An 18,989-nucleotide genomic window follows, 5' to 3' on the forward strand; every position below is an offset into this window, starting at 1 on the left:
ATAGTCTGTGTTGTATGTAAGTAGTTTGCTGTGTTAGAAATGCCTCATTTTTTTTCCAAATGCCATTTCATTATCTGTTGCTATAGTCACATACTATTCTCTTTTGACTTATTGATATATTGGTACTGCCTTCTTGGTTTTTACACATACCTAGAATAAACCTTGTTTAGCCATGGTACAGTATTCTTTTGATACCTACTCAGTTCTGACAGTTAATCTTTTATTTAGGATGTTTGAATCTATATTTACATGTGAGATTGTGTTATTTCCTTTTTATTATGCTTTATATTTGATAGTCTAGGTATCGGGGGGTTTTTTAATTCAGATAGAACTTGTCTTCGAAAACTTACAGAGCTTTTTATATCTCTTTATTATTTTTGTTTTGTTTTAGTCACCCTAAAGGAGATATCTTTCTACATGAGCCCCTAAGTCAAGTATCTTTTTTTTTTTTTTTTTTTTTTTTTGGTATGGGGAGATACTGGGAATGAATTCTGAGGCACTTGACCACTAAGCCACATCCCCACCCCTATTTTGTATTTTTTAAAAATATTTTTTAGTTGTAGATGGACCCAATACCTTTATTTTATTTATTTATGTGGTGCTGAGGATGGAACCCAGTGCCTTACAGGTGCCAGGCAAGTACTCCACCACTGAGCCACAACCCCAGCCCCCGATTTTGTATGTTATTTAGAGACAGGCTCTCACTGAGTCACCTAGGTTCTCACTTTTGCTGAGGCTGACTTTGAACTTGCAGTCCTCCTGCCTCAGCCTCCCAAAGCACTGGGATTACATGTGTGCATCACCACCCCAGCAAGTATTTTTAACAATACTTTTCGGGACACCAGAGCTCCCCTGAAAAAATATAAAGTGAGTTTGGCTGCTTAAAAATTTGGATACTTCTCAGCAATCATACTCATGTCTGAATTTTTAGAAATAGTTAATATTTAACAATATTCACTAATTAGAAATTCTCACTAACTTAGGGATATTCAGAATGTCTTATTTAAAGTCAAATTTTAATTTTTAATCTATCATTTAGCACTTTTCTAAGCATTTAACAATCAGCATTTCTTAAAATGCTTGTGTAATTAGACAACCAATAAATCAAATCTTAAAGACTTAACAAATCAAATGTCTTTATTTACTGACCAATTATAAACCTACACTCTTGGAACATCGTTGAAAACCAGAAACTGAATAAATATTTAGTGTTGTTACTATCCTGTCCTGCCCCTCCTACAAGTCGACCATGAGGAATAGCAATTGTGTTTCCCTACCAGAGAAGGCAGACTAATCAGTAGCAAGCATGAAAAAAATCCATGTCCAGGGGTGCTAGAAATAATAGGCAGCTGGGAATATGGCTCAGTGGTAGTGTTTGCCTAGCGTGTGTAATGCTCTGGGATTCAATTCCTAGCACTGAAAAAAAGAGAGATCCCAATGGCAAACTATCAGGGAATGCCAGTAATAACCTAAGGTCCATAATGGTTGAGGTAATCATCAAAGTAAATCTGACAGTTACCGAAGATCCAGGGAATAAGATAGCAAAAGAGGGTCTTGTTAACGCCCACATTTCTAGTGGTCTGGAAGGGAGAAAACTGAGGGCCCTAGTTAGCTACCCATTAACCATGAAATTTCAACAACACAAAAAAACAAAAATCAATGCAGTATTTTTAACTCAAATTTTAAAAGTGTTCCTTAAGCCATGTATGTACAGTTCTTAACTGTGAAGGGTAGAAGACTTGATCTATCAAAATAGTTACACATAACCTCTAGCCAATAATTGACTAGGCTCTCCTGATGTGGGCAATCCCTGGGGAGCCAGGCTTAAAAATAACAAGAATTTAAAAAATGAGTCAAGAAATACCAGTCTGCACAATATGGGGAAAACAGACTCTACATAATTAGTTCAACTCAAACAGAAAGCAATAACTGCCATCCCCAAGGAGAGAAAATCAGATTCTAGAATCGCTACTGTAAGGAATCCCACGAAAACCACGCTGGACATGGAAAATCACATATGGGAGTTTATTAAGCAAACAAAGTATCTCCCTGCAGGGTAAGAGAGGAAAAGAAAGGGAACAAGAAAGGGTGTGCACTAGAGAGAGTGGAAAAGTGAGGAGGATAGAGAAAGTGAGTAGGAGAGAGAAGCATGAGAAAAGATGGCAGGGTAGCTACCGTGAGGCAGTTGAATTCCACGGGCTAACAAGGGACCAATATCGGAGAAGGATACTTGCAAGCCGACTGATGAACCAACAGCTAGCTAGGATGTTCACAGACTGACAAGTGGTTGAGAGGCGGGGAAAATGGCTGCACTGGAAAGGGCTGGGAGAGCAGCTTTGTACATTATAGCTACAACATTGTATGGGAAAACTCTTGTTCTTAGTATGTACAAAAATTTAAAGATTTGCCAAAATGGGTGCCGGGCTCGGTGGCACGTGCCTGTAATCCCAGCGACTTGGGAGGCTAAAGCAGGAGGTTCATGAGTTCAAAGCCAGCCTCAGCAATTTAGTGAGGCACTTAGTAACAAAGTGAGACCTTGTCTCTAAATGCACGTGCCTGTAATCCCAGCGACTTGGGAGCCTAAAGCAGGAGGCTCATGAGTTCAAAGCCAGCCTCAGCAACTTAGTGAGGCACTTAGTAACAAAGTGAGACCTTGTCTCTAAATAAAATACAAAAATGGGCTGGGGATGTTGCTCAGTGGTAAAGTGCCCCTGGGTTCAATTCCCAGTATCAGAAACAAAAAAAAAAAAAAAAAGGGAGAAGATAGAAATGAGCTCTGAGGAGGCTAAAAGTTGGACTTAGTAAGAAAAGACTTGAAAACAGCTATTGTAAATATGTTCAAAAATCTAGAGGAAACCTGCTCAAACAATTAAAGAGGTGTATTGTGATAATAAGAAATCATATAGGGAATGTCAATGAAGATAAATTAGTTAAAACTCAAAATCCTGGAGGTAAGCACTAAAACTGAATTAAAAATTTTACTAGAGGGGCTCAATAGCAGATTTGCACTGGTGGAAGAATCAGCAAACAGGAAAATACTTAGTCAAATGAAGAACAGAAAAATAAAATAAAGTTAAAAGAACTTCAGAAACCTGTTGGATACTGTTAAGGGCTGAATTGTATTTCCCCCAAATTCCATAACCCCAACACCTCAGAATATGATGGTATTTGGAGATCGAGTCATTAAAGAAATAATAGTGTTAAAATTAGGTTGTTGGAGTGGGTCCTACTCCAATATAACTGATATCCTTATAAAAAGAAAATTTGGATGCAGACATTGGTATTTTTTAACAAGATGTACCTTAAGATACAAAAGTAAATCATCTCCATTTCCTGATGCAGAGCCCTTGGAATGCCTGGAATAATGTGTCTCCTCTATGTTAATGAGATGGCTAGTGGCTGGCAGTCTCTAGAGAGCCTCAGGAGGAGGCTGGCATCTAGAAGGAGCGAGGTAGGATTAGAGGAGTGGGGCTGAAAGTTCCAGCATCTGGGAAGAATTGAAGTTTGTGATGATGATGACCAGCAATTTGCTTGGGCATGCCTACACAATGTAGTTCATCAAGATCTGAAAGGAATGTGTTCACAGTGTCCAGATTGTTGAACAAGTTGAGGTATCTGGAGGGTTGTGGTACGGAGGCTCCGTGTCCCTTCTGTCATACCTTGCCCTATGCATCTTTTCTGTCTTAATTTTCATTTGTATCCTCTGTAACATCATTTAAAATAAATGAGTAAATATAAGTATACTGTTTTTCTGAGTTCCGTGAGCTATTCTAGCAAATTAATTGAGCCTGAGGAGAGGGGTATAGGAACTCTGATTTAAAGCTTATCAGTCAGTATAGGTCTGCTGTAGTTTGGATCTGGATTGTCTCTCAAGGACCCATGTGTTGAATACATGGTCTGCAATGCAGCTATGTTCAGAGGTGGAACTTTGGGGAAGTGATTGGATAAGGGCATTAACTTCATCAGTGGGTTAATCTATTGATGAGTTCATACCTGAATGGAACATTAGGACATAAGACCTTCTTAGAAGAAGTAGGTCACTGGGGTGTGCCCTGGAAAGGTATATCTTGTCCCTTCTCATGTTGTCTGCTTCCCAACTGCTAGGAGTAAGCAGCTTTGCTCTGCCACACATGGCCACCATGATGTATTATCTCACGATTGGCCCAGAAACAATGGAGCCACCTGACAATTGTCTGAAACTGTGAGTCAAAATAAACATTTCCTTCTTTTAAATTGCTTTTCTTAGATATTTTGTCACAGTGATGAAAAGTTAACTAACACTACCAAATTTTACTTACTACAGTAATCAAGACAGTGTAGTATTGGTGTAAGGAGAGACAGATGTATCAGTGGAACAGAATATAGAATCCAGAAATTATTATCAATTAATTTTTGACAAAAAAAACTAATTTAATGGGAAGGGAAAGTCTTATAACAAATGTTGCTAGAACAACTGGCTATCTGGCCAGGTGCAGTGGTATATGCTTGTAATCCTAGTAGCTTGGGAGGCTGAGGCAGGAGGATCTCAAGTTCAAACCCAGCCTCAGCAACCTAGCAAGGCCTTGAGCAACTCACCGAGACCCTATATCTAACAAATATTTTAAAAGGGCTGGGGATGTGGCTTGGTGGTTAAGTGACCCTGAGTTCAATCTCTGGTACCAAAAAAAAAAAAAAGAAAAAAGAAAGAAAGAGAAGAGAGACCCTGTCTCTAAATAAAATATTTTTTCAAAAGGATTGAGAATTTGTTTAAATCCCTGAGTTCAATCCCTGACTTTAAAAACAAAAACTAAAACAAAAAAAGAATATCTTTATGAAAAGAGGTGAATCTTGGCCTCTACTGACAGCATACACAACAATTTGAGATGGATCATAGACATAAATGTTAAACTCAGAACACTAAACCTAGAAGAAAATATAGGTATGTTTATGACATTGGTTGAAGAAAGCAAAAGTTTTCTGAACACGATAGAAAAAGCACTAACCATAGGAGAAAGAGTGATATGTTGGGATTTATCAAAATATAAAATATCTGTTCATCAAAAAACATCAGTAGGAAAATGAATAGACAAGAATATCTCTTGGTCAAAATTTTTTTAAAAAGTTGAGAAATATCAGAAACAACTTGAACATTTCACAAATTATATATAAATGGCCAATAAGCACTTCAAAAAAGTACTCAACATTAAAAAGTTGAAAGGAGAAGGATCAGAAACAACTTGAACATTTCACAAATTATATATAAACGCTTCAATAATAAGCACTTGAAAAAGTACTCAACATTATTCAGCAGCAGTAGGCCATGATGATATACATATCATGCCTACTTGAATGCCTATGCCTGCTAGAATGAGTAAAATTAAAAAAAAAAAAAGTTTGCTGCTGGGTGTGGTGATGCACACCTATAATCCTAGTGACTCAGGAGGCTGAGGCAGGAGGATTGCAAGTTCAAGGCCAGTCTCAACAATTTAACAAAGCCTTATCTCAAGAAATAAAAAAGGCTGGGGATGTTTCTCAGTGGTTAAGCACCCCTGGGTTCAATCCCTGGGACCAAATAAAAGTTTGCCAGCAAGAAATGTTGAGAAGCCTATAGAGCAACTGGAACTTTCATAGTTTTGGCAAGTATAAAATGATGCAAATTCTTTGAAAAAATATTTATGAGCCAAACTTCCATTTTGAGGTACTGACCCAAGAGAAATGAAAACAAATCCACAGAAGACTTGTGCAAGAATGCTCACAGCAGCTTCATTCATAATCCCTCTGCTGTGGTTTGCACGTTCATCCCCTGAAGGTTCATGTGTTGGAATCTTGCCCCAGCGTGGCAATGGGAAGTGGTGATATACCCTTCAGAGGTGGGGGCCAGTGTGAAGTCCTTGGGTCACTGAAGGCACTGCACTCAGAATGGAATGCTGGTCTCCTGGAGTGAGTTCACCTGAGCCTCACTCCTGCTTTCTGTTTTGTGATGTGATTTCATCCTCCTTCAGGCACTACTGCCATCCTCTTAAGCTTCCAGATCTTACCTGAGATCTGGTTCTACCTCCCAGGTTTCCTGGCTCCTCCAACCTCAGAATCCTTTTCTTCTGGCCTCTTTTATGCTTTCCCTGAGTCCTGGACATTGTCCCTGGACTTTGTAGCTTCTCCACCTTGCAAACTCCAGCTATTATTCCTCTTGGACTTCTGACTTTGCTCTGTGATCTGACTCCTTCTCCAGGATTTCTTCCTAATACTCCCAGGCTTCTGATCTCCTGGGCTCCCAAGCATTTCCTTGGAATGAGACACCTCTCTGGACTCTGTTCTGATATAAAATTAATGGGCTTTCTTTCATATTAATGCTAAATAAATAAAAGGCCAATTATGCCAGACACTCTCCCTCTGAGGAATGTAAATAGTAGCCAAAGGGAAAAATACAGTGCTGGGACAGACTTTTCTTTCAACTGGTAGGTGATTAGATAGTGGCCCTTGCCCTCCAAAGATGTATCCCATTGACTGAAAAAAGTTGTTCCCCTTAGAACAAAGCATATCTGCATTCTTTAGCCACTTTCAGGGAATTCTAAACTTGGAGAGAAAGACAAGCCAGAATATTTTTCACAAATGAGCAGTGTCATTTTATTTACTACACAGGAGCAGATTAATGGAGCTGAATGAACATGAGTCCCCATCTAGCCCCACCTGGAAAAGATGAACAAGTAAGGAAGTTTGAAATCTGTGGCCCAAGCTCATTTTCCAGTAGGATCTCAAGGCCAAATCAGAGAGTGGGCGTAGAGATTCTAGGCATCTTCTCCAAAGAAGAAGGATTGACTTGTGGCAGACTTTTCCAGGCAAGTTCTAGGAACCCATACTGGGTGAATGCATACCCATGGAGAGTATGCACCCTATTCTGTCCAGAGAGGGATACCACATTCTGGAACTTGGAACCTGCAGGAGCATGGGAACTATCACAGAACAGGTGGCAGAACAATCGCTCCCCAGGCACTAGATCCATGGCCTTCAGGGCCTCTTTGTAGATGATCTCTTGGGGTTGAGGTTCCTCTCTCAGAAGCAGCTCTTGTAGCAGCCTCTGGATTCGGGGGGACTTAAGCTGGTATAGGTCCATGAGCTGTTGGAACTGTTCCATCCATGCGGTGGTATCACTGGCATATCACTGCTGCAACATTCGTGAAACACAGTACAAGGCCACAAATGTCTCCCATGGAGGTACCTCCTCTTCCTTTTTTTAGAGATGGGCCGTGTCTCCTTCTCCAACTTGGGTAATTTGGGAAACCTGCCCTTACCCTTAAAATCCCGTAAGTCCTTTTGAAACATTAGTGCCAGGGTTTGTTTGTCCATAGAAGTATGAGCACCTCTGAAAATGTCTCTTTTGGCAGGATAAAAGTGTCTTGTCTCCATCTCTTTGAGAGCATCTGATAACTGCTGTATTCGTTGACTTCTGTAAGGCTCTCCTAGAAGATGCCAGTTTATAGCTTTTGGGACTTGAATTCTCTTGGTGGTTGATGGTAGTGCTGGTACAGAGATGGTCAGTGCTTTCTTCTTTGCCTTTGAAAATTTGGGGAGCTCAACCTTCCCCCCCAAGGCTAGAAAATCCTTCTGGAACATCAAGTCCAGGGAATTTTTATCCACAAAGGGACAGACAGTTGTGGGACTATCCCCCATGGTTGGATGAAGATGCTTTTCCTCTTTGACAGCAGTGGGTAACTGTTGTGTCTGCTTCTCCCTATAGGACTCAGCTAAGAGATGCCCACTGAGAGCCTGTGGGGTTTGAGTCCTCTTGGTCGCTGATGGTAACACTGGTTCAGGGATAGAACATGGCTCTGGCCAGCTCTTTCTCTTTTCCCTTCTAATTGGAGGGATCACTTGTAAGTGCATTGGACTCAAACCATCACTATGCTGTTGTGATCTATCAATGTGACTTAAGCCTAGGTTCTGCCTGAGGTGTTTAACAATGGCCTTAAGATTGAACAGATGTATCTATTTCAAGTGTTCCTCCCAAGCAAAATCTCTGAGGAGTTGCCTCAGTTGATGGAAACTGTCCCTAGAAAGTTGTTCTCCTGCTTCCAGCCTTATTAAGGCGTTGTTAATCCAGTCTTCATCTGAGATACTTGCTTCTGAGTTAACTGGGCTTTTGTGGCTGAGACAGGGGTTGCTGCTGGACTTGGAGCTAGAGCCTGGCCCCCAATTTTCTCCATCAGAGAATCCTGATACCACCCTAACCACTCCCGCTTCCACCCATCACCTTTGGGTCTCTTTTTAAGTGTCGGTGGTTCCATAATATCAGATAATTGGAATTCTGCCCTGTGGAGACCTTCTGGGATCTGGGTCTTTAAGCCTGTTTCCATGGCTTGTAAAAATATACCCCTAGCTTTGTCCAAGAGCATGCTCTCATGTCTTCCCAGTGAACTCCTGGGATGTATGCCAAGAACTGGACTGTCCTGTCTGTCTTTCAGATCCGAAAGATCCTCCAACTCTTTCAGAGGCATTCTGCCCTTTTCCCCATGGGCTGCCTGGAGTGGTATTTTGAAGGGGCTCTGCTTCATAATTTGGGAGTCTCTCTTTCCATCAAGCAAGGTATCTTTCTTAAAAAGCACTTTCCTTCTAGCTGTGCCCTCCCTTTTCTTACTAAGACCCTTCCCTTCCATCATTACTTTTTTTTTTTTTTTTTTTTTTTTTTTTTTTTTTTTTTTTGGTGCTGGGGATTGAACCCAGGGCCTTGTGCTTGCAAGGTAAGCACTCTACCAACTGAGCTATCTCCCCAGCCCCCCATCATTACTTTTGATAGGCCCATTCCTTCCTTTGAGAGCCCCGATTTCAACACTTTCTCCTTTTCTGAAAGCATCACCTCTATAAGTGGGCTCTCCTTTTTCTCCTCTTGGCTCAGCTTTTCCTCCTCCCCCCTCAGCCTCTCCTCCTCCTCAGTCAGTCTCCTCTCTTCCTCACTCAGGTTCTCCTCCTCACTCAGACTCTCCCCCTCACTCTCCTCCTCGCTCAGACTCTCCCCCTCACTCTCCTCCTCGCTCAGACTCTCCCCCTCACTCTCCTCCTCGCTCAGACTCTCCCCCTCACTCTCCTCCTCGCTCAGACTCTTCCCCCTCACTCTCCTCCTCGCTCAGACTCTCCCCCTCACTCTCCTCCTCGCTCAGACTCTCCCCCTCACTCTCCTCCTCGCTCAGACTCTCCCCCTCAGTCAGACTCTCCCCCTCACTCTCCTCACTCAGACTCTCTTCCTTCTCTTCACTCAAGTACCCCTGCTCCCTCTCAGTAAGGTGCTCTGTCTCACCTTCTTTTTTCTTCATACTCGGTCTCTTTTTCTCCTTAGTCAGACTCTCTTCCTTCTTTCTCAGTCTCTTTTTCTTAGTCAGACTCTTCCTTTTTCTTTTCGTGGGTCAAACTCTCTTTCCTATGCTTCTTAGCCAAGTTCTCCAATTTCTCTTCACTCAGGCTTATCTTTTTCTTCTGAATCAACTGTCTTCTTTTCTCTTTCTTGGGAAGGATCTCCTCCTCCTCCTCCTCCTCCTCCCCCTCCTCCTCACTCTCCTCCTCACTCTCCTCCTCACTCTCCTCCTCACTCAGACTCTCTTCCATCTCTTCACTCAGGTACCCCTGCTCCCTCTCAGTGAGGTGCTCTGTCTCTCCCTCTTCTTTCTTCATTCTCAGTCTCTTTTTCTTAGTCAGACTCTTTTCCTTTTTCTTTTCATGGGTCACACTCTCTTTCCTATGCTTCTTAGCCAAGTTCTCCAATTTCTCTTCACTCAGGCTTATCTTTCTCTTCTGAATCAACTGTCTCCTTTTCTTTTTCTTGGAAAGAAGCTTCTCTTCCTCCTCTTCTTTTTCCTTCTTAGTTAGACCTTTCTCCGTTTTCTTCTCAGTCCAGCTCTCTGATGAGTCCTCAAAGAGTTTATCTCTGATATTGTGTAATAACCACTTCATCTGGGTTTTTTCTAGTTTGTCCTTCTCAATGCTCTTCAGAAGGTCTTCTACCTGCTTTTTTTCTAAAATATTTTGCTCCTGGATTTTCTTGAGCATAGTTTCTACTTGGGTTTTTTCAAAAAAAAATTCTTGGACCTTCTCTAATAGCTTGTGGTCCTCCTCCAAGCTCTCTTTATAAGGCAGGGTTCTCTCTTTGGTGGCCTTTCTGTCATGATATAGTTTTCTCTCTTCCTGAGCCTGTTCTCTCTCTCTGGTTATTTCCTCCTGTTCCTTAAAATGTTCCCACCTGTGACCATCCATTTCACTCTTCATAAGGGATGATTTCTCTTCAGTTATTTCTATCTCCCCTAAAGACAGTGAACCTATTTCTTTAATTACTTCAGCCAGGACTCTCAACAGTTGACTCTTTCATCTTGTATTTTTTCCCCTGGAACTAGCTTCTTTCTCTTCAGAACTAATCCCCTTTTTTATATCCACTTCCCTCCTTGGCCGTGTTCTTTTCTCTTTGGTTATTTTCCCCCTCTTGGCATCATGCTGCTTCTTGTTTCTAATGTCATAGGCTAATGTCCTTTCTTCCTGGGACAGTTTATCTTCTTCTTTCATAATATCTTTCCCTTGGATTATTGCTTGGGTTGCTTTTTCCTTTTTCATAGTCATATCAATTCCTTCCCTTGCTATTGCCTTTTCTTCCTTAGCAATATGCATCTCTTCCTTGGCCCATTTTGAGGTCAGTCTCTTTTCCACTGTCCTTGTGTGTTTTTCTTTGGTCTCCTCCTTTTCTTCCTGGAACTGTTTCTCCATTTCACCAGCCTGTTCCTCCTCTTCTTGGAACAATTTCTCTTTCCCAGGCCCATTGTTCTTTCGGCTGAACCTCTTTCTCCTCTTTCTGACTCTGTATTGTCTCTTTCTTGGCCAGTTTCTTCTCTTGTAGGACGAGTTTCTCTTTTTCCTGAGTCCATTCTCTTTTCTTCTCAATTGCTTCCTCACTTTTCCTTACCCATTTCTCCTTTTTCTTAGCTCGTTTCTCTTTTTCCATAACCTGATTCTTTTTTGGGGGGAACATTTTCTCCGTATCCTCCATCATTTTCTCCTCTTCTGAGACTAGTCTCATTTTTTCTCTTGGCCATTGTTTTATTTTCTCAACCTCCTCCTTAACTTTTGGAACCAGTTTCTCCTTTCTCTGGGTCCATCTCTTTTCTTCCCAAGCCTGTTTCTTTTCTTTCAGTGACCATTTCTTCATTTCTTCAGCCTGCCCCTCCTTTTCCAGGTCTACTTTCTCTTTATACCAGAACCATTGTCTCTTTCTCTCCTCTTTCTGGGCCCTTCTCTCCTCTCTCCAAGCTTTTCTTGCCTTTTTCCAGGCCTGCTTATCTTCTTGTGATAATTTCTCCCTTTCACCAAACTTTTCATCCTCCGTTAGGTCCAGTTTCTTTTTTTTCTCCTTGGCCTCTTTCTTCTTTTTCTGCGTGTGCCTCTCTTTCTGGTCTTGCTTCTCCTGTTCATCCTGTTCCCCAACATGGGTTTGCTTCTTTTTATGGGCCTCTTTTTCCTTCTTTTCAAGCCATTTCTTTTTCTGGACCAATTTATTCTCCTGCTCTACCAAACTCTCCCTTTCCGAGACTTGTTTTCTTTCATCCTCAGACAGTCCCTCCTCTTCTCCAGGCAAATGATCCTGATCCAATGTGCTTAGTTCCCAGACCTTTTCCTCTTCGTCCTCTTCTTCATCTTTCTCTTCTACCTCCTCTTCTTCATCTTTTTCTTCCTCCTTCTCCTTTTCTTCCTCTTTCTCTTCTCCCTCCTCCTCCTTTTCTTCATCTTTCTCCTCTTCTTCCTCTTCCCCCTCCTCCTCAGGCTTCTCCCTTTCCCAACCATCTTTCTTTTTCTTCTGGGACCATTTTTTCCTTTGTCCAACCTTTTCCTCAGTGTCCAGAATGAGTTCCTCCTCTTTCCAGGTCTGTTCTTCCTCCCCAGACAGTTCCTTCTCTTCCTTACCCCGTTCCTCCTCTTCCTGGGTCAGTGTCTTCTCTTGAAACAGCCACTTCTCTTTCCTGGCCCTTATGTCTTCCTCATGGGCCTGCATCATTTTTCTCCAGTCCCCCTTTCTCCTTTCTAGGGTTGGCTTCCCCTTTGTCCAGACCACTTTCTTTCCTTTTCCAAGTAGATTCCCCTCTTTTCCAGCCATTCCCTTTTTTTTCTAGGACAGACTTCCATTCTTCTTTAGTCAGTTTCTTTGGCGAAGGAGCAAATATTTCTTTTCCCCACACCATTTTTTCTTTTGGATGGGTCAGTTTCTCCTTTCCTTGCATTGATTTTTTCTTGGACTTTGTCAGTTTCCTTTCTTTGTCAACTATTTCCTCTTCTTGCTTGGTCATTTTTCTTAATGCTGCCTTAAATTTTCTTTGCTTTAAGACCTGATGATCTTCTGAGAAAACAACTTTTTTGGTTTTGATTTTTGGAGAAAATTTTGTATGTTTCTTTAGCACATATGTAGCCTCTTCTCCAAATACTACTGTCTTGTCATCCTTGGCATCCCTTTTAACCACTTTTTCTGTTATGAATTCTGGTGAGAGTGTGCTCAAGTCCTTTAAAAGGGGACAGATCTCTTGGAAGAGTTGCCACCTAGGCTGTCAATCAGCAAGCATCACCTGAGCCAGGTCTACCAATTCTTTACTCAGATCCCTTAACATTCCTGGATGGGAACTTGCTATCCTTAAGGTATCAAGATAGCAAATGTCATCCCTCTCAGACCTAGTGTCTGACTGAATCGCATGTCCAGGGACCCCAGCTAAACCACGTCTACTCTGTCTTTGTTTCTTCCTTGTACCTTTATCTGCCTCAGAAACCTGTATGACTTCTTCCTTGGGCTCTTCTATAGTCATTTCTGAAATATCCTTTGTTATGATGGGTGGTTCTTCCCTTTTCTCTTCCCACTTCATTCTCGCTATTCTTTGGCCTTTTTTCACTGTTCTTTTCCAAAACCTTTTAATGCGTTCCTGTCTTTCCAGCTTAGGGATCACTCCTCCATCATCTTTCATGCTATATTGATCTGTGGTCTCTGAGGTCTCCGTGACCTCAGGGGCCTCCTTGGCCTCTATAGCCTCTAGCATAGCCTCCTTTGTTTCAGCAGCATCCTGGGGTTTTACTGGGCTGTAAGCACTTAGTGGAAGCTCTGACTCCAAGGCAACATCCTGGGTGTCAATTTGCCCTGATTCCCTGGCCTCACTTTGTTCACCTTCATCTTCCAAGGGCACCAACACAGAGCTAACCTTTTTCAATTCTATCCTTTTGCGCTTCCTGGCAGCTCTCAGGGCCTTTATGACTGCAGAGATATTGGGAGAAAAAAAAAAAGTTCAGATCCAAACAGAGACCTTCTGTAATAGCTGATTCAGTGAACTGTTATTAGAGATATAAAGGCAAAGAGGATTATGGATTTGTGATTTAGAAATGGCTGTTTCATTTCAGCTTCCACATCCTTAAGAAATAAGGCCTCGGGGTGGGGCCATAGCTCAGTGGCAGAGTGCTTGTCTATCATGTGTGAGGCACTGGATTCAATCCTTAGCACCACATAAAAATAAATAAATATAAAGGCATGCTGTTCATTTACAACTACAAAAACATTTTAAAAAGAAAAAAAATAAGGTCTTGTTATTATTGTGGGTAAATCTCTCTCAGGAAGGCTACTTTTTGTGAATAAGATCTTCCCACTTAACTGTTCCCTCTAGTGTCCTGTTATAGACCTTTGTCTTACTGGGCCTGCCTTCATGTGGTTGACCCCAAACATTCCCCATACATCACCCCATACATACTAAGATTTCTGCTCTTTGCTTGAATATGTCTCTTCCTTTTCTTCAGTTCAGTGATCTTTTTAGGTTCTGACAAATGTATGAGTGTTTCTTCAGCAATGACTTCAAGTTCATCATCCTCTGGTATATCAAAAGAAAAAGTAAATGGTTTCTCTTTATGTGACAAGGTCAGGTTTTCATTTAGCCACCATTCCACCAGAGTAAGCAAGCACTGGATATCACTAGCTTGAATTCCCAGCATCTGGCCCAGAGAGGCTTCCCCAATAATTTCAAGTCTACAAAATTTAAGGAGAGAAACCGACAATATTGAGTTAGTGATAAGCAAAATTGTGGGGGAGGATTGGGTTGTGGCTTAGTGGTGGAGCACTTGCCTAGCATGTGTGAGGCACTGGGTTCAATTCTCAGCACCACATATAAATAAATGAATAAAATAAATGTCTACCAACATCTAAAAAATATTTTTTAAAAGTTGGAAGGAAAGCTACTATGTAAAAGGCAGGAGATAAAGTGGTCATTGAAAACAGTCATTCAGAACAATCTGAAGTAAAAGATAGATAAAGAAGGAAAGAGGTTGGGGGGGTAGCTCTGTGGAAGAGTGCTGGCCTAGCATGTGCAAAGCCCTGAGTTGCATTCCTGGCAGTGCCAAAAATGAAGAAAAAATGAAGAATAACAAGTGACACAAAATTGGGGGACTTGTGGATATGTTTTGAAGAATCTTAAGTGAGGAAATGATGGAGAAATAAACTAATAGTGGTCAGAGGAAAAGAGGTGGGTACTGGGGAAAAAGAGAAAATAGAAGGAAGGAACAAAAGGGAAGGAAAAGAATAAAAGGGCACTGTGGAAAAGGGTAAGAAGCAATTAGTCATGTAGAAGGAATCAGAAGAGGGGGTGAGTACCATCCAACTTACTGCAATTCTTGAAGAATTTCTTGTTTTTTTAGCAGGTGTATCAGCATGGTCTTGGTTTGGATGCCTGTGAATCTTGTCATAAGGTATAAGACCTTAGTCCGCACGACCTTATCACTGTCCATCAAGCCCACAGCCAATGGAATAGCAAAAAGATGGCTTATGAAGCCCAGCCTAGCTAGCATCTCCCAGGCTAGCTCACGGATATGTGGATTGTAATGAGTTGTATCTTTCAGCAGGCGATAGGCTATATCAGTGAGCAAGCTTGAAGGTATATGGTAAGTGGCAAAAATTTGTACCAGGATATCAAAATATTTCTTGTATTTCTCTTCAGGACAGTAAACTGTGAGGTTGAGAATGGTCTCTATTAAATTTTCTATGAATCCTTCACTTCATTTTCTTCTCATCAAGTTTTGGTTTGTCATGCTTTCAAGGAAAGTCAAGGAAATTCTTTTCTGCTCCTTGGATTTATCCTTCTGCTTACTCATTGAAACTCTCCTTTCTTCTAGAGTCACAGGTGATGGTGTCTGGGGGCTTAAGAGTTCAGTCATGTCCCTGTCCTTATCTAGGTAAGGTGAGTATAGATCATGGCGTAGGAAGACTAAGACTACGCCTTTGGCGTAGGCCAAAGGCGGGCACGGATCACTGAGTTTGGTATATAGCAATCAGGAGCAAGGAGCCACTGCTGCCCTTGACCAAAGAAACACCGTAACATATGGTAGATGTTTAATCCATCCCAGCCAGCCAGCTGTAATTGAGCAGGAAGCCCACGTTGGGGTTGATTATATTTGGGGTCAGGAGTAGACAAATCAATATCCTCATCCTCCAAAAACTGTACTTTGGGTTCATTTTGAATAATAAGGGACATATGTGTCTCTTCCTCTACAACATGGGGCACAGAATTATCAAAGGCAATGACCCGTTTGTTGATAAGGGCCTCTAGCCCCTGTAATTCCTGCACCCTTTGTTCCAGGTAGACAAATTTAGGTACAAATACCATTTTAAATAAAAAGAAGAAGCTGGGAAGGAAAGACTTGGGGACTTCTTGTATTTCATCTACATTGTTTAGGCTAACTAGGTAAGTCAGCCGAGGTGGAGAGAGCAGTTTTAAGCAGGAGACTATGTAGATGCTCTGATTGAAAGTCAAAAGCAGGTCACCCCGATTATTGGCAAAGCAGACTGGACCAAAATGCAATGCTGAATCCAGCTCAGTTACAAGTCTACCTCGGAAGTCCCAGAGCCGGACTGAGCCATCAATGGCCCCTGTGACAAAAAGTTTCAGGGAAAGGCAGACATCAAATGAAGTGATAGCACACTCATGCAGGCATTTTCTCTCTCCAAATATCAAGTTTTGTTTTGTTTCTGATGATGTCAGAAAGTCTCCATAGCGCCAAAGACACCAACGGCAGTTCTTAGTGATGGCACTCACAGAACCTGGCAAGAGTATCACATGCAGTAGGGGACCACAGAGAATTTTGTTGATGGGCTTCAGGATTACCTTGCTCACATGAAACACAGCCTCTGACAGATATAGAATGTTATCTGTGCCATAGGAACAGAGTAAGGAGTTTCCTTGGGAACCTTCCAGAGTAGACAATGCTAACACTGCTCCAGAGTGAATGGTCTTCTCTGTTCGGGCCCAACTATAATGGGAGAGGGTTCTCACAATGCCACTGTTGTGTCCACAGAACATCAGTCCTTCTAGCCTCTTGTCCAAATGAGGCCACCCATAGGCCAGGCATGTTACTTTATCCCCAGTGTTTTCTGAAGTACACACAAGATACTTGGCTGTACAAGGACAGCGGGTTGTATCAAACACCAGCACCTTTGAGTCACCTATTGCCACAAAGAGCTCCTCTCTGACTGAGTCATAGGCCCAAGTCACAGACTTATCCATGACAAGTAGAGGCCAGGTAATAACCAGAAGGTCCCCTGTTACTGGAGACAAGAAGCGCAATAAACCATCCTCAGTGGCACATAGGATCCGAGTCTGATTATGGCCACAGCAGATTCGTTGCATCTGCTGGGGAGCAGAACCACAGACATTGAAGAGGCTGTAAAAGTATGGCAGGCAGTACAATGAGAAAGCAGAATTACTCTTGCAGAAAAAAGTCACATTATCAACAAACTGCAGTTGTTGCAGTTTCTCATCAATATTCAGCTGCCTCAGCAAGTTTCCAGAAGCAAGATTCCACTCTCTCAGTATGCCTTCACTGCCTGCTGTTAGTAAGGTATGAGTCTCTGGCCGATTGTGGACACATATCACTGTTGAGGGATGGGCCTGGAAGCTGTGGAGAAAGTTACCCTGGTCTAAACCCCACGCATGGATCTCTCCAGCCCTGTTTCCAGCATACAAAGTGCCCTGAGACACACAAGCAAAGGAACAAGTGATGGGGGAGCCACTGGTTACAAGAGTGAACTTCTTTACTTCTTTTAGTTGACCCTGACCCTGGTGGGTAAAAAGCCTTACCACATGCTCACACAGAGCCAGTAGGGAGCCCTGGGGACCATTCAGGGAAAAACCTTGTACAAACTCATGACTTGGCATGGGCACTGTTTGAGCTTTCTGGAGGCCCCTGCCATTTGGTAAGATAAACCAGGTAATCACAGCCCCCACGGTGCCAGACAGCAGCATCTCAGTTTCTGGGTCGTAGCAGAGGCAGCTGATGGAGAAATGACAAGGCACTATATCCAGAGGTGTGAATGCTCGATGATGATCTCCAAAGAGCCGCAGGCGCATGTCACCACAGTAAGCAATTAACATGTGGTAGGAACCTGTGTGGACCATTGCTTGGATGGGTGGCACTTGAGCCATGATGTGAAACTTCTTCTTCTCAACTGTTCCTTTCATTTCTGTATCTCTTTTCTGTATCCAAAGGACTACCTAAAAAGGATGATAGATGAAAGCCTGATCATGGGGCAGATCATCCCAACAGTGTGTGGTAGGGAAGAGCTGAGTATTTCATCCCATTACCTCTCATAGATTAAGGAAAGACAGGACAACTTGACTTTGGGAGTTTCCTTGTCCTAGGTACTAGTTATATGATAGAAGCACCATGCTTAAGGCCCTTTTCTTGGCCATCGGTCTACTTCATAGGGAATATGAGTTCTGTGGGCCTGATAACTAGATACAAGGAAGGAGCACTCATCCAGGTCAAATTGGGATATGAAGATGGGCCCTAAAATGAACTGATTCAGAGTCACCTTCTTCATCCTGAAATAAGGACAGTTTAGGTATGGTACATGTAAATTTGATTAAGGAGAAGGAAAAAAGAAGGAGCTTTACCTGCATTTGTTTTCCATACAGTTCCATCCAGTTTAAGGACACAAAATAGTTGACATCGATGGAGTAGAAGCACACAAAGGGCTTGTTCTGGGGATGGTGAGACTGGTATACTCTCTCAGGCCAGTCACTTAGGACAACCACATCATTCTTTGATTCTTCATCAATCTGAGAGAGAAGAAGTGACCTTATCTAAGAGGCATAAGTCCTCACTTATTCATTTACTTAATAAATATTTATTGAGGGATTAGTGATCATTTGTATTTTAGCTAAGCAGGATTCATTCATCCTGCTGCTGGAAAATATTATTTAGGAGTCATCTCTCCCGCACCCTTACTTTGCAACAGAATACATCTTTGTTGATCAGAGCACCTTCTAGGCTTTCTAAACCAAGTTTCCATAAGAAAAGTAAGTCCTAATGTCCTAAGGTATCCATTCTGTGTAATGAATTAATTTATCTCCCAGTTAGTTAGAACACTACTAGTTATGTAACATTGAGAAAACAGCCCCTCAAATAATTTTCTGTGTTCCATCATTCAAATAAAGAACCACAGTTGAGAAAGGTTGATAAAACCTGTGAAAGACACTGGTGATACAATGCTGAGCAAAGCAAACATGGCCTTGGCTCTTAAGGAGTAAAGAGTCCTGAGCTGGAGATATAGCTGTGGTCAGGCACTTGCCCTGAGTTCTATCCCGGGAACTGCAAACAACACACACACACACACACACACACACACACACAAAGAGTTCATCCAGGGAAAACAGATGCTACACAAATTAACAACTGAACATATAAGTGAACACAAAGAAAGGAATACAGTTCTCCATGTGTGTGACACAGGAATCCAAACATGGCAAATGTCTATACCCGTCAGTTGGAATAACTTTTCAGTGCTCCTGCCTACAGCCAAAGGAACGTTCCTATAACAATCACACATGCATTATATACTGCTTATAGGGAACTGATACTTCACACACGTAACAGAACGCCTGCCACGTGTGACAGCTAGATCTTGTGGCATGCACTACTTTCATTACCCTTTTGTGTATCGAAGGGAATGGGTGTTATTCACAATATGG

At 42.1% G+C, this 18,989-nt stretch overlaps 2 protein-coding genes across 2 annotated transcripts in view; one reads left to right on the forward strand and one right to left on the reverse strand.

Annotated features, from left to right (window-relative positions):
- The window catches only part of LOC124967181 (zinc finger protein 420-like), a 33,355-nt gene extending 18,340 nt beyond the window's left edge, over positions 1–15,015 (forward strand). The window contains exon 6 of the transcript XR_007105477.1: positions 14,662–15,015. The gene's annotated coding sequence lies outside the window, so the exon portion shown is untranslated. The remainder of the gene's footprint in view (positions 1–14,661) is intronic.
- Positions 6,743–18,015, reverse strand: LOC124966108 (WD repeat-containing protein 87-like). The gene is given in 8 exon segments (XM_047527182.1): positions 6,743–7,201; positions 7,204–7,521; positions 7,783–8,122; positions 9,055–9,236; positions 13,825–13,996; positions 14,630–15,228; positions 15,231–17,510; positions 17,913–18,015. Coding segments are annotated over 8 exon segments (4,377 nt in total). The 5' UTR covers positions 17,940–18,015.
- Positions 18,016–18,989: the final 974 nt, after the last annotated feature.

This window comes from Sciurus carolinensis, chromosome 16 (assembly GCF_902686445.1).
Source record: "Sciurus carolinensis chromosome 16, mSciCar1.2, whole genome shotgun sequence".
In the NCBI taxonomy this organism is placed as follows: Eukaryota; Metazoa; Chordata; class Mammalia; order Rodentia; family Sciuridae; genus Sciurus; species Sciurus carolinensis.